The 21,370-nt window shown below is 44.1% G+C and overlaps 1 protein-coding gene across 1 annotated transcript in view; it reads left to right on the top strand.

Moving 5' to 3' along the window:
- Positions 1-18,090, top strand: part of runx3 (RUNX family transcription factor 3) — a 44,503-nt gene extending 26,413 nt beyond the window's left edge. The window contains exons 6-8 of the mRNA XM_035674044.1: positions 3,988-4,134; positions 10,036-10,110; positions 14,867-18,090. Coding sequence (XP_035529937.1) covers positions 3,988-4,134; positions 10,036-10,110; positions 14,867-15,348 — 704 coding nt within the window. The 3' untranslated portion in view covers positions 15,349-18,090. The remainder of the gene's footprint in view (positions 1-3,987; positions 4,135-10,035; positions 10,111-14,866) is intronic.
- Positions 18,091-21,370: the final 3,280 nt, after the last annotated feature.

The raw sequence follows: 21,370 nt of genomic DNA, 5'->3' as shown, positions 1-21,370 counted from the left end.
CAGTGTGATACCTGCTCTCCAAATCAATTCTAGTGTGTTATCAGGGGCCTATCAAGTCCATTTATACGTCGAATACAAATATTTACACTTCAAATATATTCAGTGCAGACTTGGGCCGAGGCCAAAGCACGTATTGCCCTTTGCCGTCCAGATAGAGTTTCACTTTGCCCCTAAAAAAGCACCCAGCCCTTTACTAAAAAGAGCTTGTGTTTAATGTATCTCCCTTTGGAAGGGAACATATGTTTCTTTCTTTCAATGGAGACAGAGACAAAGAGGCAGAGAGAAAGAGAGGAGAAGTAGAGAAAAAGTAGGGGATGACGGAAGGAAACAGGTCGTATTGGGTGATCATTCAGCTGTGGCGTTGGTGTTTAAGGCCTGGCTGTCACCTCACTGAGCAAACACTGTCTCTGTGTTGAGCTGATACAGGCTTTATAGAGGCAAGGCTGGGCAAAAGTCTGGAGGAGTTAACCGTTCATGTGGTCTGGTCTTAGAGCGCTGGGTGCAATCTCATGAAAAATAACTTCACACTTCTCACATCACTTAACACTTGAACCTGTCTCCATACTCTTCAAAGCACCAGGGCACAAAGGCACAGCAACATCTCAAGTTATTCTGCAGCGAAGATATGACACTGTCAGGAAATAAAGACACGCACATACACACACAAAACTAAGCATGGCTGAGAACGGCACACCCATTTCTTCAAAACACAGCCATCGCCCTTCAGTACATCGTTAATACCAGACATTTTATATCAAGCATTTTATTTGTTCTTCATAGACTTCCATAATGCTTTCAGATGATGCGGCCGCTACTCTGAGAGGAGGCTAGTAAATCTACAACCTTTAGCATCCATTTCAGCTCTTGGAGCGTATTGAGCGCTGCTGTTTAGGCCTCATGTGTGCATTGGCCCCCATCTCCCAGCTCTATCTTGTGGTTATGATATCATAGAGAGAAAAACAAGGGCATTCTCTCCTAAGTGCACCCTGATACATTAAATATTCATCCAACCACAGAAACCCCTCTGAAATGGGGCCGTCATGGAGCGCCGGCACCCCTCTGGCCCCCGGACTTGCAGAGTAGAAGTCAAATGTTGGCGGTCGGAGCAGACACACTGTGGCTAAAGGCAGGGTCAACTGGCCAAAGAGAGCGCGTTAACACAAGGTTTAACTGGAAGATACAGGCCAAGTTTCTCTGGTGCTCTGTTGCAGAGACTGTAATGATTTAGATTTAGTCATAAAAAACTTTTCTACACTGAATAACACTGCTTTCTTTCAACAAGAGTAAATGCGGAGAAATACAGTCACATGATTTATTTTTTAGAATCACTTTAAATCACGTATAGTATACATTATTTTTATGAAAAACTAATTTTTTATAAGCATCGAAGAGACAATGGCAGAGAGAAAAGCAGAGGAGATGGGGAAAAAGAAAGTTTCAAGCTGCCTCCCCGTTGATTAGTGGTTAACAGCAACTGTGGGCCCCGGGTTAATAAGCTTCAGGCCTGGTTTTAATAAAGCCTCCACTCTCCCAAAAATCACCGTCTCACAGCCCACTAAACCCCCTACTGGAAGCTCTGAAACAGTTTGTCACCAAACTCAGTGTGTCCCTGCCAACTGGAAAGGGGACACAGGATCCACAACTAGTACTCGTGTGTGTGTGTGTGTGTTTGCGGGCAGCTGAATGATCACTTTCATCCCTAAAGAACCAGCCAATTCATCTTAGACCACCATTGGCCACAGCAAAACTGACCAATTATGATTTTTTTCCTGCTGCCGTCTGTCTTTTTTTCCAACCAGAGAGCAGTGGGATGTATCATTTCCCTGACCTCAGCCGTTTGAGGTGGTGTAAATCTCTTAATAACTACACAAGGACACATATAGGGGCTATATTTGGAGGGCTGCTTCCCCTGGCCGCCCCTGCTCTGGCCTGGAACAGACAGTAGCCACAGTGTCTATGTGGGTGATGGAGCCTGGACCTGGCGCTGTATATATGTGTGTGTGTGTGTGTGTGTGTGTGTGTGTGTGTGTTGTGTGTGAAGGAGAGAGAGAAAGAGAGAGTGAGTATGCAGGCCTTCATTCCTTCCATCATATTTTAAAGAGATGGCAGAGTGGCCCACATGTGAGTGTGAATAAAAGAGATATCACAGAGTGAGTGTGTCGGTGTGTGTCCGCCCAGGATGTGTTCCTGAGTAACTGCACGGAGCAAACTGGTGAGCCGGCGGGTGGAATCAAACACACACACACACACACACACTGTTCCTTTCCTTTGGCGTCCAACGTCCTAATGCTCTGGAAAACAAACATCTGGAGAGCAGCAACAGAACTGCTGTCTCTGCTCAGACACATTAGTCATGACTGACTCTTTTTCTTCCTCACACACGTAAAGTGCAACGTAACTGTTGATCAGTGGGTGTGAATAAAACAGCATTCTATGCTGCACTTTGATTTTGGTCAGGAGAGATTTGATTTCAGTGCCTGCCTGTGTTCAGACATTGTGTCAGTGCCCGCGTACCCTTTGTGTACCTGTATGCATGTGTATTGGGGGCCGTCAGTGTTAGATATTTCTATATAGTTCGTAAAGAGAGGATGGAGGGGAGGTGGTGGGCACAAACAAATGGACAGAGCGGTAAACGAGAGGAAACTTTACCCATGGGTCAGCCTCTGAGGGAAGATATATTGCCCATGGGTCAGTGGAGAGAAAGGACGGGCAAAATCCATATTGGTCCGTCTGTCTTGCCCCCTTTATATAGTGATAAAATATTCAAATCCAGCCATTACTTCACATTAGGCTACTCTGTAGAGATACCAGGGAGAAAACCACAGAATGTATACATGCTGGTTCACACACAGTTTTGGTGCATTGATAGTTACATTAAAATCTCTTCCTCCCATTAGAGGCATAGCCCTCATCGGCACTCACGTCTGACATTTAAGGTGTGTTCACATGTAGAGTGTGTAAAGTGTGTGTGTATTGGTACATGTCTGCGTACATGTGTGTGTCTACATAAAAGGCATGATCAGAGTTTTTTTTTTCTTACCATCTCCCTGAACGGGACACCAAAGTGATAAGGGCACTAAGTGTGTTGGTTAGTTTTCCGGATCTGGATAAAAGAGATACAGCAGATACGCTTCACTTAAGCAGAGTTAATTCTCACCTCCTGCTTGCCAGCCCGCCCACACACACGCACATACAGACACATAAAAAAGCTCTCTTTCTGTCTTTCTATTTCTTTTTTCTATCCGTTATGTTTAAAACTGATGACTATATGGTCTGGTAGTCTTGTCTGGGTGTTTCCTTCTGACTAAGTGCTGTGTCAGTCAGACCTGAATGTGTGTGTGGGTGTTTGTGAGAAGGGTTGTTGCTGGGGGTAGATCTACTCCTTATTTTTTAAGCATGGTAAGAAAAGATCACTTCATTTCATCAGTTCATAGAAATGCCTAATGTAGCAAGTAATAATTTTTTTTTATTTATTAGACTGCAGGTTCAGGGAAAACAGCATTCCTAAAGCAATCATTTTCAACCACTGTCGTTATCTGTGTTATCTGTTGATGACGCGGCAGCAGGTGCAGCTTGAGTAACACTTACAGTAGTGTCTAGCCAATGTATTTCAAGGTCTGCTAACATTCAAATAATATTTTTGTATCTGGAAGCTGAAAACATGGTGACAGTGTCTTTCTCCCCCCTTATATAACTTCCTCCTGTGTGAGTGGAGGATATTGATGGTCTTCACAGTCCAAGTCAATTTTACACTAATTACAGCTTAGACAGGCAAAGAGAAGTATTTTGCCAAGGCATGTCAAACTGCCCGGCTCCATTAAGAAATTTAGGAGAAGGAAAGGTTTTCCAACAGGACTCTTGTTATTGTTGTTGCTATTTTTGTACAATTCTGGAAATATAAAGTGCCATTTTCCTGGTTGTGTAGGTGGTAAATTGGCAAGCCCTTGATTTCTCTCTTACCCGTCCTCCTCATGTCGCTGTTTTCAGGGCACAGAGTGAAGATAGAAGACCCCCAGAAGATGCAGTTCTCGGACAGACTGTCTGAGATCGAGCGCTACCAGCGGAGTATGCGAATAGGCCCAGTGAACAATAATCCCCGCCCCATCCACCAAACCCACCTCGGCACCACACAAGGTGAGGACCACTGATACATACAACCACAAGCAACCAACATCCCCATAACCAAAATCACCACAACACTGTAAAATCATCTCACATTAACCGCCATTACTTAGAAATAAACAACTCCTTTAATAAAACAAACATATTCAGTTTTATTTGGCCAGAGGGTAAGTAATCCGTAATAAAAATCTGTTACACATCAACAGTACATGCCGTTCACCCAGCATTAAAGGAAGCCAAGAGCACTTCATGTGCGTTTCCTCCATGGGGGGTTTTCGAGTTCTGTTCCACTAATCTGGGATCTGTTATATGTGTTGGCTGTCCGAGGGGAAGCTCATGTCAGTTCTGTCCCCGGATGCCCTGCGTTGGTGGGTCCGGGCCCCACAGCGTGCAGGGTTGAGTCTGTGGCCAGGTGGCATGGTGGGTGCTGCCAACCGAGCTTGGCCTGGGTGCTGAAGCTGGCCTCCGCACACCGCGCACTACAGCCCCAGGAATGTAACAGCCACCCGCTACCTTGGCAATCACGTCACTCTCAGACTGGTCGAATGTGCGGGGGCGTGGGGGGTGAGACTCAGACTGAGGTGGTGCGATGGAGGGGAGGGAGTTGTTTTATGCATATGTGTGTGTGCTGTGGACAGCTGCGGGGGTGATGGTCGGATTGAGGATGAGTGTTCACTCTCTCTCTCATATGTCAGAGTCTCTTTAACAGGATGCCATGTCTGGAAGCAAGCAGGCTAAACACACACACACATACATAGTGTGCCCTCGTCTCCCACCCACTCTCTAGTTCTCATGCTAGCTAATGAATCTCATTACCTTTGTATCAGCATGTTGCTGTGTACAGGAGGGCTTGTTTGGAAGCTCTGGACCGTGTGTGGGTGGAACTCTATCAGTTTGTATCACAACCATACACTGTTTGGCCTTGTGCTTAGCTTAGCCAGCACTGAGTCACCAGTATGTGCCTATCTAACAGCTGACTGTGGGGAACACAGGGTCATCTACCCTGGCCCCCACCCCCATGTCCTTACTTACTGTTGATATTGATTTTGTTCCCCCGCACAGCCTGTACCGAGGTGAAAACATGTCAGCCATTTTAGAAACACCACCGACCGGTTACGCTGAAAGTAAACACTGTGGAGCCTCAACACAATACAGCCACTGTGATGATAATTTTCTGATGGTTTAAAGGTTGGCGTGAGCTGTGTAGGTTGTCTGCCAATAAAAAGCCCCCTGCAGCAAAGCTTATAGTGGGAGCTTTAAGTTTCTGAGGGCTGACTTGAATACGGGGGGGGCTCCAGTCGGCAGGGAGAGGTGTACAGACTTGGTCCAGACAGCAGACGAAGAGCAGCTCTTTGCTCTGCTCTCGTCTGCCTCGCACAGGATTAGGGCAGGAATTAGAGCGTCATAGGCTTGTCAGGCTTCAAAGGGCTGCGATGTTGCAACACACACATGTACAGTGCATACACTGTGAGCAGACACAACACATTAACATCAGTTGGAACTGTCAAGAGACGGTAAAGGCCTTGAGCTTCACGTTACAGCTGCCAGTGAGTGTAGGCCGTCTATAAGAAGTGTGTGTGAGTGAGACAGACGAGGGGTAGGGCTGTAAAAACCACACACCTTAATCTGTGGTATTACCATCATGACGGCATACCGCAGGGCAAGAGTGGTAAAATAATTAAATAACAGAGCAGAGGGCCTGTCTCCCTTCCACCTCGTCTATCTGCTGGAGTGTCTGAGCTGTAGACTGGAAATGTATGTCGCGGCGCACATCACACAGAGCGCTCCCGTATGTGTAGGAATCATGCACAGACAACACTACAGTATTACAAGCGAAGCTCAAACAAAAATAGACTTGTTGTAATAAATCCCATTTAGAGACACAGGGAGGTGTTTACATATCAACAGCACACACGTCTCTGCTTTTGGCAGCCCTGCCAGACACTGTTGTATTTTGCAGATACTTTAAATCCCCGGGCCTGTTTGTTTGAGAATTGCCGGGTGATAGATCGCCCATCAACACGTTATAATTAAATGGATTCCCGTCTCGCTGTTACAAAAGATGTTTTCCATTATCCGGGGCTGGAACCTTGCATTTTCCCCTTGAAGACGACTAAATAAGAAAATACAGTGTCATCTCCTCCTAAAGCCTCCTTGCTTCATTTTGTTGTCTGAGCTATGAAATACTGTCTCAGTTTTCCTGTCAACAGGACGTGTCTCCAGACATCTGCTCAATGCTGCCCTGGTTTCTTAAATCACACACACAGACAATTGCACCATAGGCACATTGAAAATACAAAACACACACATACACAACTCTGTGCTAGTGTTGCAAGTTCTCTGTTAGTGCCCCAGACAGACAGGGTAATTAAGAGCTCATTACAGTGCATGCAGTGACAGGATTCTTGCACGCTGGCAGACGCTGCATTCGCTGCTTGTTTTTGTTCTTCTGTGGCCACAGGTAAGCCTGGTAGACGTGTGGAATGATTCTCAGCCAGGGTGGAGGGAGTGCGAGTGTGTGTGTGTGTGTGGTTGAAAATGCGTGGTTCAACTAATGTAGTCGGGCAAATCTGACACTCAGACAATCAAGTACTAAATTGTTATTCTGGTTTTCAAAACCTCAACTGAGGTACATGTGTATACTCTATGTGTCTGTGGGTGGCAGTTTTTTTCTTTCTTCTGATACAGAATGTCATTCATCCTTTAACATCTAACCGTGACATTGCATTTATAATATATGCAAAGTTCTTTCCACTCTTAAGTAAAGCAAATAGATGATAGAAAATTAGATTTTCCTCCAAGTGCAAAGTGGAGCACGGATTCCACTTTTACCTTGTTCCATTTTAAATGCAGACAAAACTCAACAAGCCCCTGGCACAGCCTCTAACAGACAGCCGAGACGAAAGAGGCTCTTTTAACTTAAATGTGTTTTAACAGTAAGAGAGGGGGGGGGGAAAAAGAAATACAGCAGCAATTTAATCATCCAAAAAGTCCTGGCACTTTTGAGGTGGTATCGTTTAACATGTTATTTGTTCCAACACCTGTGTGTTCCTCTCTGAAGATGAATATCAGATACTAGCATAACGTTCCGCCATCAAGTCAAGTGCTCAATGCTTTGATGAGGGCCCAAAAGTGTGTGTGTGTCTTTGTGAATGTGAGTGTGTGCCTGACTGTCTGAATGTGTGACCCATGTGGTGATGTTATTAAAAATGTCAGTCGGATCTTGCAGAAAAAACATATTACAATCTTCATTTTTGAAATGTACTCAGCATCCATCCTGCAGATTGTAATTTAAAAAAAAGCAAAGCATTTTCTATTAATGACACAAATGTTGGTACTTCCTCTTGCACAACTGGCACACATCTGTTGCAGCTGTGCGTTGGCCCTCTTGTTTAGTATGTTCAGGCTGTGGCCTCTCTGGACTGGACTTAAACTTGAGAAAGTCCTGTTTGATGGAGGACCAGCCCAAAGCAGCCGTGCCCCTCCCGCCTCGTCCACAGTGACCACACTGTTTACTCCACATAAACAAGCTGGCTGGCCCCCCAGGTTCGAGGCGGCACTCTGCTACTGCCGCGGCCGAGAGGCTCACACTAATTCACACATCCAGAATGACATGATCAGCCAATTAGAAGCAAGAGCGAGACAGGAAATTAGCACCGTCAGGTAGCTGTGGTGTGGACTTTTGAGTGTAGCCGTCACACTAGTTGGGTTTCATGCTGATTTCTGCCAAACCCAAGCAGGAAGCTGGCCCTCTGAGGCCAATACAACCAAAACGAGCAGGAATCTGGACCAGTCCTTTAGACACTCTGTTTTACTTCTGCACTCCACTATTTACATAATATGTCAATGGCCGCCACGGAGTTTATTTGTTATGGTGCCTGAAAGCTTCACTTGTGGTTACTCTCTTTTTGTGACCCTGAGATGAATAATTCAAACTGAAAATGTTTTTGTTCTTCAACAAAAAAAAAGAATCTTTTGAAGCCGCCTCCTTGGTGAAAAAAAGAAAAGAAAGAAAAAGAGAAGTGAGAGCAAGTTCTTTTTTAACCAGACTCAACTGTTTGTGTAAGTTATAATTTCACATCAGAGTCAGGCTGCGTTTTACATTTCAGCAATTACAGAAACTACATATGTGCCATGAACAGTCTCTATTGAGTCTGGGGAGAGGGCAGGGGTGGGAGGACGACGAGCTCTCAAAGAGAACATAGGATTTTTCAGCCCATGTGTTTGTTTTTGCTCACGTTATAAGTGAGGGCTCAAAAGACATATCAAATGTCCCACATAGCTGAGCCAAGGCCGTGTTCCTCCCCTCTCTAACACGCTCTCTTTCTCTCTCCTTTCCTCGCTGGCGTCTTTCTTTCTCTCTTGCTTGCTCTCTCACATTCTCTCCCCGTTGCGACGCCTAAGGCCTAAGCGAAACAGGAAGCCAGCACAAGGACCGGCATTCACTGTGTCTCAATGACACGCTTCATTACGGCAGGCGCATTACATGTCTCAGAGGCGTTGCTGGATCCGGAGTCACGGGGATGGATGCCATTTTGGCTCTTTCATCTACACATGCACTTCAAAAGCAGTGCATGTGTTTATTTGTGTCCTCCCCAAAACTACACTGGCACCACCCCAAAGCTTCTTATTAGTGACGCAGTCGCCGCTTCTTCCCATTTCAGCCCCTGCCTTCCCCTCTCCTCAACTCCGCCCAGGGGGTTGGTCCTCTTATTAACAGGGGTAATCTGTGCCTCTCATATTGACGTTGTCTGCTGGCCAATCAAAATATTTGAAGGAAATGTTTATTTTCTTGAGCGAATCGCACCAGCTGCTTGGAAGCCTTTCTGAATAAGGCCATTTATGTGTAAGAATTTGCCATTGTGAGCCATAGTGCAGGACCTCTCAGTGACTGAGTGCTGATTTGGGCCTTTGCAAAGGAAATGGAGGAGCTCCAGGGGAAGCACAGATCTTACACATGCTGAGCCCAGTGTGGCTATAGGTGAACAGCCCAGCGCCACTGCCCCCCTCTCTGCTTCTGGCATCCTTCTAAGTCCTAATTGCCACTACAGGAGGTTAGGAGTTTACTATATTGCGGTATCTCAACAGCGGAGAGCAGAGTCATAGTGATACCACATGGCTGTTATTAAAAGTAGAGCACCATGAGAAAGAATGTGGTAATATAATGTGGAGTTTATGATGAAAATATGTATGTATATTTGAGGAAAACTGTTTTTAACAATATCTAACACTGTTGAAAGGCATGTAGACTTGTACTTCTGTGCTGAGACTGCCCATGTCCACAGAGCTCCGTGCAAGTTCTCTTGTAACAACTGCACCGTCTCAGACCTAGAGCAAACAGACCCTGTTTGTGTCACCCCTCCTGCGGTGTGGCCGCTGAGTGTGAAGCAGGGTCCCACGCGTTGGGCCAGTAGGTCCTTGACCCTCCTTCGCCTGCTGACAGCTTGGCTGGACAGGCTAGCGAGTGTCCTGCACTTCACAGGTCTCCGCTGCCCCTCCAGTGTCTCGCCTAAAAGACCCAAAAATATCTCCCATGCACCCATCAAGCATGTTTTTCCAAGCCTGGTCTCACTGTGGTGAGAAAACCACCCCTCCTCTTCCCAGTCTTCACTGCTCAGTCAGCAGGGGCCAACCTGTGACAGGAAGACACATCTCCAAACCGCCAGATGTCAAGACAGTTTTGACAAGTCTGTCATGAAAAGTTTTTTTGGGTCATGCTTTAGATTTCTATGGCACAGTCTGACTTCCTCACCCTGTACACATATACAACCCACACATTTGTCTGCATTCCACAAAATACTAAAATTACACATTCCTGCACAGACACAATTCCTCCACTGACATATTTCTTATAAGCAGATTCAAGTGTTGTCCTTGAATTCAACCTATTGTTCCCATTGTGTGTTAAACCAGCACTGTGGCAGGAGCAAATGGACGCCCCCGCTCTGAAGACGTGCAAGGTGGAGGAGGACCTGAGACCATGGCCAGGTAAGACATTGCAATGCCCTTCTATGCCCACTATTTGACTAGATTACACAGATCTCTAACTATGATCTGGGCTACCCTTTCTTTTTAACTTTCCTCGCATAATGCCTGGCTTTCCTAATTTGACCCCGATCTGAATATGAAGAAAGTGCGTCTACATGCATATCTGGGAAAGTGTTGTCATGGGTGTTTGCTGGTTGCTGAGACATTATCATAATGTGTGGCCCAATCAACAAGCAACATGAGGGGTGACGTCAATAATAAGCAATGGCCTTAATTACTAAGAAAACAGGCTCAGAGGAGATAATTGAGATACTTTGGACCGCCAAAGACAGTTCACACCTTTCAAATCGCACATCTTTCTAAACTAATTCATTCTAATTAGGAGACACTCTGACAGCCTTTCAAATTGAAACAAACAATACTGAGGAGGAGAAGCGAGAAAGGCGGGCATAACACAGGGTGTGCCATTCGTTGTGACAATTTTGGAGTCTGTTTCGTTATGCCCGTAGGGCTCTACAACACCCCAGAACATTCCTAGAACGCCACCACCCTGCCTGCCTTCCTCTTCCTTCCCTCCCACTCCGTCTTTCTTTCATTTGTTTCTTGGGGATTTGGATCTTTGCTGCTGTCTAACAGCCCCCTCAGTCTCCTATCCATCCCCTACCAAAAAACCACCACATCACACCAGACATGCTGAGTCATCCACTCACACTGTGATGAGGACACACACACGGAAGAAAGAACAAAAAGACGTTTCTCTTTTTTGCAATTCAAAGCCCGAAGCAGAATATTGAGAATTACATATTTACCAATCTTACTGCTGCAAGGCATTTTCTAGCAAGAGATTTACTGCAGACCAAGACAATTATGATGGTGTGAAAAATGTGGTTGTCAGTGATGGTTAGTAAAAGCATATGTTTAAGACCTTACAGCCTAAACTTAAAATGCCAGGACATCTAGACAGTAAAGACAATGCGACAGAGATATATGTGTAAGTGTAATAAATGATGATGCTACTTTTCATACACCTTTATCCTAACAATAACAGTATACATGGTCTAGGGTCAGCAAAACACACACCATGACACTGGCTTCACAAGGAAGTATCATATCTCTCATAGAAAAGGATTTACTTAACAAACATATTAATTATGTCACCTAGTTTGTTGATGCATTAGGAAAATCTCAGGTTTTCTGTAATCACAAACTTCCTTTACCTTTGCTTGTACTGCATGTCACAAGTTGAGGACATGCAAAATCCTCTGTGCTCACATGAAAAAGTGCCAAACATGGATGAGGCTTTGGGGCTGTTGACCATGGTGCCACAGTACAGAGGTGATTATCATTTGCATTCGACATGATGCTCCGGCCCCAAAGCCTTGCTGCTTAAAAAAACACCTGGAGATCATTTGTGTTCATTTGGGTCTCCTATTCTTTGGCCCCGTGCGTCAGCAGTTCTGCCCTGGCGTGGTGTTGCTTTGTCATTATCACCCTGTTATCAACAATGACTGCTCATGTTCATGGCATCCACTGTTAAAACCACCCAAACCAGCCAAGAAATCAAAGAGAAGCTCTCTACCTCTAGAAGGAGTTGCAGTGCATCAATGTTTGTTTTTTTAATGATAGATTAAAAACAGTCTTACTGCACACAGCATGGAGTGTCTTTACGTAGCGTAGCTGGACGAGCCTGGGGTTTTCTCTCTCTCTTTCCCTTCCCTCCACTTATTTGCCTGAGACACCATTCCCTGGGCACTGGCCGTCACAGTTTGCATCAAGCCTGAGTAAACATTTCACAGGTGAGCGCCTGGATTTGCATCTCCCCATTGCCAGCCACCACATGCGGACAACACACGCATAGACACACATAACTCTGTGCACAATTACACACATGGACATGACCGCCTCAAACTTGCCCTTATGTTAACAACCAAAATCAGTTTCTCCCATACGCAAATAAGGCAAACCTCCTGTCATATCTGGGTTACACGCTTGACTGTGGACTAGTGGACTACTGGAGCTAAGCAGAAAGGAGGAGGACTCCACCCTTGGTGTTGCAGAATTAAATAAGTGAGTGGCGCTATGCTTCAAAGCTAGAGAAGGAAAGAGAAGGCTGGAACACTATGTTCTCTATAAAAGCCCTGATTCCCAGCTACCCGCTTCATAGACTGGGAACATCACAGACAGCAGACTGTGCCAGCTAGCCCTCTGGGGTCCATCCCCTCTCCTGTCCCTGCAATTTAGTCAACACATTTCAGATGAGCCTAATGGAGATCATGTGTGGTTTTGGGCCACAGAGGTTACAGGCAGCTACTACTAGGCTCAGTTAGGAAGACCCTCTCTGCCAAAGATACACCACGGTTACCACAGCCACAACAGCGAAGCCTGTACTTATACTGGGTGGGGGAGGGTGGGGATGCAGTAAGGTATGCAACATGGTTAAGAAGGAGAAAAAGCAGACTGCACAACTTTGCTTCTCAATTACAAAACAGTTTGTTCAGCCCTCTCCTCCAGAGGGAGCTACTGTGCTGTAGAGGGTTTAAGGTGGTAGCAGGCTCAGAGCCAAGAGCTTGATACTGCACAAGCCCATTAAGGTGTTGTGATAAGTGTCCAGTCCAGTTTCCCCTGACAGAACACAGGAGTCGATCCCCACCGCAGTTTAGCCAACACGTTTCCACCAACTCCAATTAAATGGAGATCATGTGCGGGGTGGGCGGCAGCAGCGAGGGCAATCAAGTCCCCATGCCACACAACCCCTCCCCAGCCTCACGCTGAAGCCTAAATTTAGCACAGACAGAAAGAGATGAAGGGACAGACAAAGAGAGAGAGAGAGAGAGAGAGAGAGCGAGAGAGAGAGACTTTTTGGGAGTCCGGTAGGAATTAGTGGGCCGACTCCACTTCACCCGAATCAACAGCAGCTGAAGGCTTGGATTTTCCTCGCGTGAAATCAGATATGCAGCCCGACTCCGGTGCCTGGTAGACTCTGGAAAAAGAAACAGCCCCCCTACCACCACCAAACTCCCTCATCCCAAAAAGAAGAGGAAATTCAACTGCAGAAATGTGTTGTTGAAAAAAAAAGTATAGCAGAGGCCATGGAAATTGCAAAGGAACAGATTTTTTTGTAGCTGAAAATGGACCCAGTTCTCCAGACATAGGGAAAAGACATTTCAACAAGACTGTGGCACGCAAGTTTGGCATTCTCCCCCCTCAGGGCTGTGGCGTGCAAACGCTTGCTATTTCACAAATACAAGCTCTCTTTTCTCTGCCATCCAAATCCACATTTTACACTTGCAGTCATGTGGGCACATTGGACCCATGAAAGCCACATGCGGACAAACAAATAACCATGGACTGAGGTGTGTGTGAGCGTATGAGTGTGTGTGTAAGAGCAGCAGGTGTGGACGGAGCATACTGTATGTTGACATCAGGTATGAGGAACTCTCTCTAGTCACTATGGCATACAACCAGGTTAAGGGCGTTTACAGCTCTAGAGTATTTTGGCCTGGCTTCCTTGCTTAACTTATCTGAGTGTCATGATATTTAATTATAAAACAGTTAAGACTCGACATGCTTGACTTGCCAGACAAGACATTTTCAAGATTCGAGACACCTCTAATTCAAATTATATTGCAGGGTGCCGACACTGCCAGTGCAAAACTACTAACTACAATATAGGTTTACTAAGCATTGCCTCAGTGACTTGGTGCTCATAAAACGGATTACCTTCTAACTTACATAATACAGCAGAAATATGGAACATAATTGTCTCTGTGCCAGGCCCCAAACCCAAATACTACAGTAGGTGGCGTAGAAAAGTCCTACTGCAGAACTGTGAATGGGTTCATATCCGAAGTTCAGGATGTAAGATCAGCCAACAATACTCCTCAGTTAAGTGAGAGGGGCAATGTGGTGTTTGACTTAAGGAACTAACTTGGTGACAGTAGCGGCCCCAAATCTCAGAGAACCAAACTGCCAAGTCAAACCCTTGAGTGATATTTTTATTTCCCTTTTGTCAGCTGAATAAATTAGAAAGTGTGCAGTGAAATTGAAGTCCAAACAGCTGGGTTCACAGTGCTCTGTTACCTGTGAGATTACATTTAGCAGTTAACTCTGACAGGTCCTGGACTGGACTGTGATACACATTAGTTTAGCGGATATTCACACAGAAACACTCTTTTTTCTTTGTTTCTCTTCCTTCCTTCCCTCTTTCCTTTTTTATTTTCCTTCTCTGTCTCTCTGTCTGTCTCTGATGGTGGTCTCTGCCTCTGTCGCCCAAGTATGATTTATGATGAGTTGCGCAACAGCACAACAAGCCGTCGGTGTTTATTCAAAGCACCCCTCAGCACTGACAATGCCTCTTTTCATTGCTCTGAGAAAGACAGAATACAGTATGTTGCTCTGCTTTTGAAGGAGTGGTAGGAGGGCCGTGGCAAGGGGGCCTTTTCATAACTTCAGTCTTGTGCACAGGGCTGTGGGATGATGTGCTGTCAGTGTTTGATGACTGTTATTAAGCAAAAAAATGTCTCAGTTCATTACTTTGAGCAAACATTTCCATGGACAGACATATCGCAAGAAATCTGAGCTTGGAGTTGGGGGTTTGGGGAAGTTTTCTGTTCTGTAGACGAGGGTCGTTTTTTAGTATAATAGAAAATGAAAAATCTCTGAGCCCCTTGTTTCATAATCACACCAGCAGTTTTCATTCATGGATGAATGTTTGTTGACTCTTTCCAACCTTTTGTGTCTTTGTTTTTGCCAACAGGGACTACAGATCTCTTCCAACAGAGGACCACCTTTCCGTCTCTGTCGCCGCTGACTGACCCTCGCTTCTCAGACCCCCGCATGCACTATCCTGGGGCCTTCCCATACTCCGCCAACACCTCCAGCACTGGCATCAGTGGCCTCAGCATGCCAGCCTCTTCTAGATACCACACCTACCTGCCACCCCCCTACTCAAACAACCAATCCCAGAACTTCCAATCCAACTCCTACCTGTATTACGGCACAGGCTCTGGATCCTACCAGTTCTCCATGGTGGCGCCGGGGAACACCGGGGGCGAGCGCTCCCCCACCCGCTTGCTGTCCTGCTCGGGGGCCACGGGCGCCGGAGGTACCAACAGCCTGATGAACCCGGGCCTGAACACCCAGAGCGAAGGCGTAGAGGCCGATGGCAGCCACAGCAACTCCCCCACTGCCATGAGCGCCTCGGGCCGTTTGGATGAGTCCGTCTGGAGGCCTTACTGACTGACAGACAGCTAGACTATCAAGGGGTGCAGGAGAAGTGAGGGAGGAAAAGTAAAGAGGACGATGAACAAAAAACACTGAAAGTTAAAAAAAACCAAACAAAAAAAAGAGAAATGCTGCATGTTTGTCTTTTATTTCTCCGGCACTCGCTTTAAAGACTTTCTGCGTTCAACTCTCAAGACTTCCATGTATTTTGTACATTTTGAGTGAACTCCTGCACTGTGCTAAAACATATACTCTTAAAAGGACTATAAAAGCCATAAAAGGTGAGATTATGTTCGGCTGAACTGTAAATAGATGTGAGGGTAAAACCAGAAAAGCCATAGTAACCTTTCAGCATCACTTGTTTGGTGTAAACAGGTTCTCGTTAAAGACAAAAAGACAATGGCGGTATGATCAATCAGTACAGCCGATGAACTGAAAAACCACAGCAGACATTCATCAAATGTTCAGACTGATCCAACTCACTTGGTAGGTGGAGAAGAGCAGTCGGACCGGATGTTTGCTCCCCGAGTGACTCCAACATCCTTCCAAGGCATGGCTGCACTGCTGTAGCAATCGGTCCTTCTAAGCTTTAATTTCTGTAAAAATTTTAATATTACAAGAAATGTTGTTGTCAGTTGTGAAAACATCTTCAGTTGCATCCATGGGTCTGTCATGTGCTCACAGTACTTATGCAGAACCTTATTGCCTAATTTATTATCCAAATGAACACATTAGCCTTTGGTGCTACGGTATGCAGTGGATGTTTCAACACAATCGCTGAGAGACAAGCATTTTATTTGTGAGGACTCACGTGTTTAAGAAATGAATTCTCCTTTGCTGTGTCATCATTGTATCCAGTTACAACAGGACAATGGCTGATGTTTTGAGGAATGTAAAAGACTAACACAGAGGAGTGTTTATCTTTTTCTGCAGGAATATTTAAGTCCTGTTGTGTCTACTCTTTACTGTTTTTTTTAGATTTCTTACTCATGCCCTTTTCTGAAAAAAAGTCCTAGTCTGGTATTTTTTGAACTGGATGACACGGTTTACTTTTGATATTTATTTGAGCCAAATTGTGAGGAAATGTGCGCATATACTCGAAATCCTTAAGCATTTCTACCTTTCCTTTTATATATATATACATATATATATATACAGTATATATGCCATATTTTGTTGTTAAGTATAAATTTGGAATTTGTGTAATATATTGCTACTAAATTATAAAAACCAAAACCTTTAATGTAATAGTTTTGTCTTCCAATGTAGCTTTGATGCACTAAAAACTTTTATTCCTTATGAACCACGCCCAACAGATTCTGTTAGTGAGATGGTGTATCTAGAACCGTAATCTTTTAAACAATTTCCAAATTGCCTTTCTGCGTAAGTAAGCCATTTGCTTAATTTTTGCACTATGTTTGAACTTTCATTTCTCTTTTTTGGTTATGTATTTACTAATATCTGAAACTCTGCCGAACTAAATATGAAATATTCCTTAACATATATTTCTTGAATACAATCAAAGTGTCCTCTTACCAAATTCTTCATTAAGTAATTAATAATTTTATGATTAGACACACACAAACACACACACATTCCTGTACCACAGGTGTGTGTGTGCACATTCCCCCTGTCCGGAGGGCCTTTCCCCTACAGTTATACATGTGATCCCTCTATCCCTGGAGGAGGAAAAGTGTGAGGATGAAGGGATAGAAGGAGGAAGGGAGTCAGAGTGGTATCTTCTTACCAACACCAAGGGCAGTTATGCAAAAAACTTTCCCTTGTCCCTTTGTTCTGTATAATCAGTGAGTGCTTTGAAGCCTTTATGGCCCTGATTCTGTCTTTTCTGGTCTAATTTACTGATCATCAGTGCCAGGGGCTCACGGCTCTGCCAATAATTCATACGCCTGCACAGATCATCTGGCTATGAGATGTGTATAGTCATTTACAGCAGGTATCAGGTGTCTAATATCTACTAGACTAGTCTTCCACAAGAGGGAAGCAGTCATGAAAGAGTCTGAAAGATGGGTATTTAGTTGCAGTGACATTTAATTTCATAGTGAATAGTGATCCAAAAAGGCTTGCATTTGCAGCTCAGGTAAAAAAAATAAGTTATGCAAGTGGTTTTGTAGAGACCCTCTGCCTTATTCCTCGTTTGTTCACAATCGGTAACAATGTCTCATTCCTATCTCCCTTTGATTTAGAGGAAAAGCGTGATTCCCTGCTCTCTCCTCTGGAGCCTTTATGCGATAGATGATCTTACTTTATTATGGGCAAAAATCATGCAGCTAGAGAAACCACATGTGTATTTATATTTGTGTGGTTCCTTAAAAGAAAAACCAAAGATCTTCACAACTTGCCTGTAATACTGTCAAGGATGTCAATGATGGAAAAGATGTGTGGCAAATCCATCATGTCTTGACTGATTTCTATCATTCTTTATGCAAAACTAGGAAGCCAAAATGTACAAGTGAGTTGTATTTTATTGTATATTGGATTAAAGAGCACAATATTACTTTTTCCTTTTGTTTTCTTTTTACATGTTGCCCCTTTTCCTTTTCATATAACAAAATGTTAATTCATCTTGCTCCTTTCATTTCTCTTTATGCTCAAAGCATGTACATCTGAAACTGATATGTTAATTTAAGAATCTCATCTATGTATGTAATGATATCGTTAATGCTTCCTTATTGAGTGCTTGTAAAGTTTGCGGATAATGTAGTTTTTAATCATTTTAATTAAAAAACATGTGTCTCACTTTTGTCTTCACAACCACTGTTTATTTCATTGCAGTGACTTAAAAGAAAAAAATTAATTAACAAAGCTCCAGGCGAGAGTTATAACAACACATAATTTTTCTTTTAGCTTAGAGGTAGATTTAGGTTGAGTATTTATGGCCACATTCTTCTACATTATTCACTTTACTATAAAAACAATTGCATACCGTAAGAGTTCTCTAATTTTGAAACTCAATGCTCAAAAGTCTGGATTTTGAGGTCTTTTTATGGTTCAACAGGGGGAGGTGTTGAGAGTGAAAACGTTAAACATGGAGGCACAGGGTATAATTCACCTCCAGAAACCCAGACACCATCACATCAGCTGACAAATGAGCAGGACAAAAAAAAAAACACACCATAAAAGTTCATGGGACCCAATTTCATGCCAGCACATTCTGATCCAAAATTCTGTTCTTCTTCTTGAGCCTCATACAGTAAATGCCACACATGCCACTGCCTCAGTCTCACAGCCCTGGCAGTTCATTGGTAGTTCTTTCCCAATAACCTCCTTTAATAATTATCGTCTTCTCTTCCATTAGTGAGACTCTCATTGGCAATTACCCCGTACTTCTCATGGGTTTGAAAATGCCTCAGCTGTCAACACGGTGGTACCCAGAGTGTAAATAAAACGCAGCTCAGGAATCCAACACCGCCCTGGCAGCCTCCATGTTAGCGCACGTCGGCAAGTTGTCACTTGTTAAAAACAATACAGGAGAAGTTTGGAATGTCGGCCGTCTTTTTTACCAGCTATGTGGTTGTTAATTTATGCGGCGCTGATGGCATCTGTTTGGCCCATTTGATGCCGAGCCACAAGATTAAACACTTGAGATGCTACCTTGTGGGGTGGTCTGATTTCAGATGTCTAATGTGGTTAACCTGAAATACAATACCCACAATTCCTCACTCTTAAACTAATGCCACCTGTTGATGTACCATGAAAGGGCTTTCACTTCTAAATGCTTTGTTTTTCTTCTTCAAATTATTCTTTTATTTTCCCTGTTTATACTGTCCTGTGTCTATACTCCTCAACTCTTTTATCCTTTCTTCTCATTCAATTCTGTCCTTTCTTTCCTTCTGTATGGCTGCTGCTGTCTGCTTCAGGCCTTCTATGGGGGCAGTGTTGGCAGAACAACAAAGCCTCAGGACGCACACACGCAGCCTTGATACACACTGTATTCAATTAACTCTGCACACTCAAAGCATTTCCACACACGCACAGTGAAACTCACACACACACAATCCCCTGCTGACAGATCTCACACCACCCTCAGCCTGAGCCCCACAGTGTGAGTGTATGACAGATCTGCACCGTCTTAAGCATTCCCGACTATTTCCTCCAGGTCTCATCACAGAGTTTGCTCTCTGCGTCGTTCCTCGCTGATCCCCCACCGCTCAGGAAGCACAAAGAGAAGATGATAAGCTTTCAATTAGGCCAGGCTCAGGGGAATTTTCCAGCTGTCTTCACACACTCTGTGAGACCTGACTCTCTCGTCCACATGTGGGGAGCAGAGGAGCTCTCATCTGGCTCCATCTCTTTGTCATGGACGTACATAAGCTGGAGCTGCTTTTTTCATCTTCTCCCCTGTTCCCGCTATGCTGTTCTTCTTCCGAAAATTGTAACTCTCCAGGAAAGAAGGGGAAACGTTTTCCTGGATGAGGCTTCTCGTCTGGATGCAATTGTAGTCGAAGGCATGATGAATTGGTTTATAAGACGACACAGAAAATTGCATTTTAAGTGGATGAAATATAAAGAGAACTGGAGGCATGATTGTGAACGTCACTGGGAAGAAAAACTAAAACAATGAGAATCATTGAAGAAAAACTACTACTCAAGTCAATCATTCGTTTGAACGTCTTTTGATTTTTCTTGTAACAAAACCAAGCCTTGTCCTTCACACAACTTTATCTTCAATTAATCAGGAAGATGAGAAAGATTAAAGCACTATTTATAAATTTAAATGAGAGGCAGACAGAGAGGGAGAAATGCAGAAGACAGAGAAAAACAGAGAGAGAGGGGAGAGAGGGAGTGTTTTGGAAAGAGCACAGAATCGTTAAAACCCTCTCATTTCTCATGAGCACAGTATCCCGTGTCGCTTCTGCGGTACCTGCATACGAAACCCATTAGGGCCTCTTCTGCAGCCGCTGACCTCTCCTCCCCCAAACCCGTGAGAAGGAGCGGGCTAGAACCGGCTCGGTTTGGGTGCCTGGTACATGACCAGAAGTCTATTTTCTAACCAGACTGGTGGTGGGAACAGAGGCTGCCGTCCAAAATCAGGGTTCCCACAGATTGACCGAGAAACACAGGGGCCAGGGGCTAAGAAACCGCGAGAGCTGTGATGCAACCGTTCTCACACTGACGACTAGTGCTGCCTTGCTGACATGGAGAGGGAGAGATGAAGAGAGAGAGAAAGAGGGTTCTCCCAGTTCATAGGGATCCCAGTGAAGGTAGTTTCTCATCCATGTTGGGTCTACAGAGACCGCTCTGTGTTTGCGACACACCAGGCAGCTTCCAGTTCCCACAGTGGAGCACCTCTCCACGGGGCTAGGACTCGGTTCCCGCTCAGACCCAGAGGATCGCTGAATGCTTACAAGACGCTCTCGCAGAAACAGTTTCACTATCTGGTCGATCAAGAGAGCTGCCACCATAAAGCTAAGGTCACCATCGCGTGTGAGACAGAGTTGCTGTGTGACCCTAAAACATTGAATGTCAGATGATCAGCGTCGCTGTGAGATACACAACTACACACACAATGTTTAAGATTAACATAGTTAAAGAGTCTATTAATTGATAAGACAATTGACTTAATTAATCAGCATCTATTTTTATAATTGACTGTCATTTTTCAAGAAACTGTTCTCTGGTTGCAGCTTCTCAATTATTAGGATTTTTAATAGTTTTAAACTATTAGTTGGACAAAACAAACAATTTTAACATGTTACTTTGATTTTAAGAAATTGTGTATTTTCACTATTTTCTGAGATTGTATAAATTAAACAATTAATCAAATAATCAACGATATAGTGCATCTAGATTAAATGATTAAAATTAAGGATAAATGAAATATAAGAATAATTGTTAGTTGCAGCCTTAAAGGGCCAGTGTTTAACATTTAGGAGATCCCACACACTGGTCTTTTATATATAAAAAAAAAAATATTAAGTTAACACTCTCTCTGAAATAAGTTTGAATGCCATTCTCTAATAAGAATGTAAGATGTTAACAGTTATTTCCAGTGCACCTTTACCTATTTCAAGAAAAG

This window comes from Morone saxatilis, unplaced genomic scaffold (assembly GCF_004916995.1).
Source record: "Morone saxatilis isolate NCDOM2014 unplaced genomic scaffold, NCSU_SB_2.0 Contig3, whole genome shotgun sequence".
Classification (NCBI taxonomy): Eukaryota; Metazoa; Chordata; class Actinopteri; family Moronidae; genus Morone; species Morone saxatilis.
The sequence above is the reverse complement of the archived record's forward strand: the minus strand, read 5'-3'. Positions and strand labels throughout refer to the sequence as shown.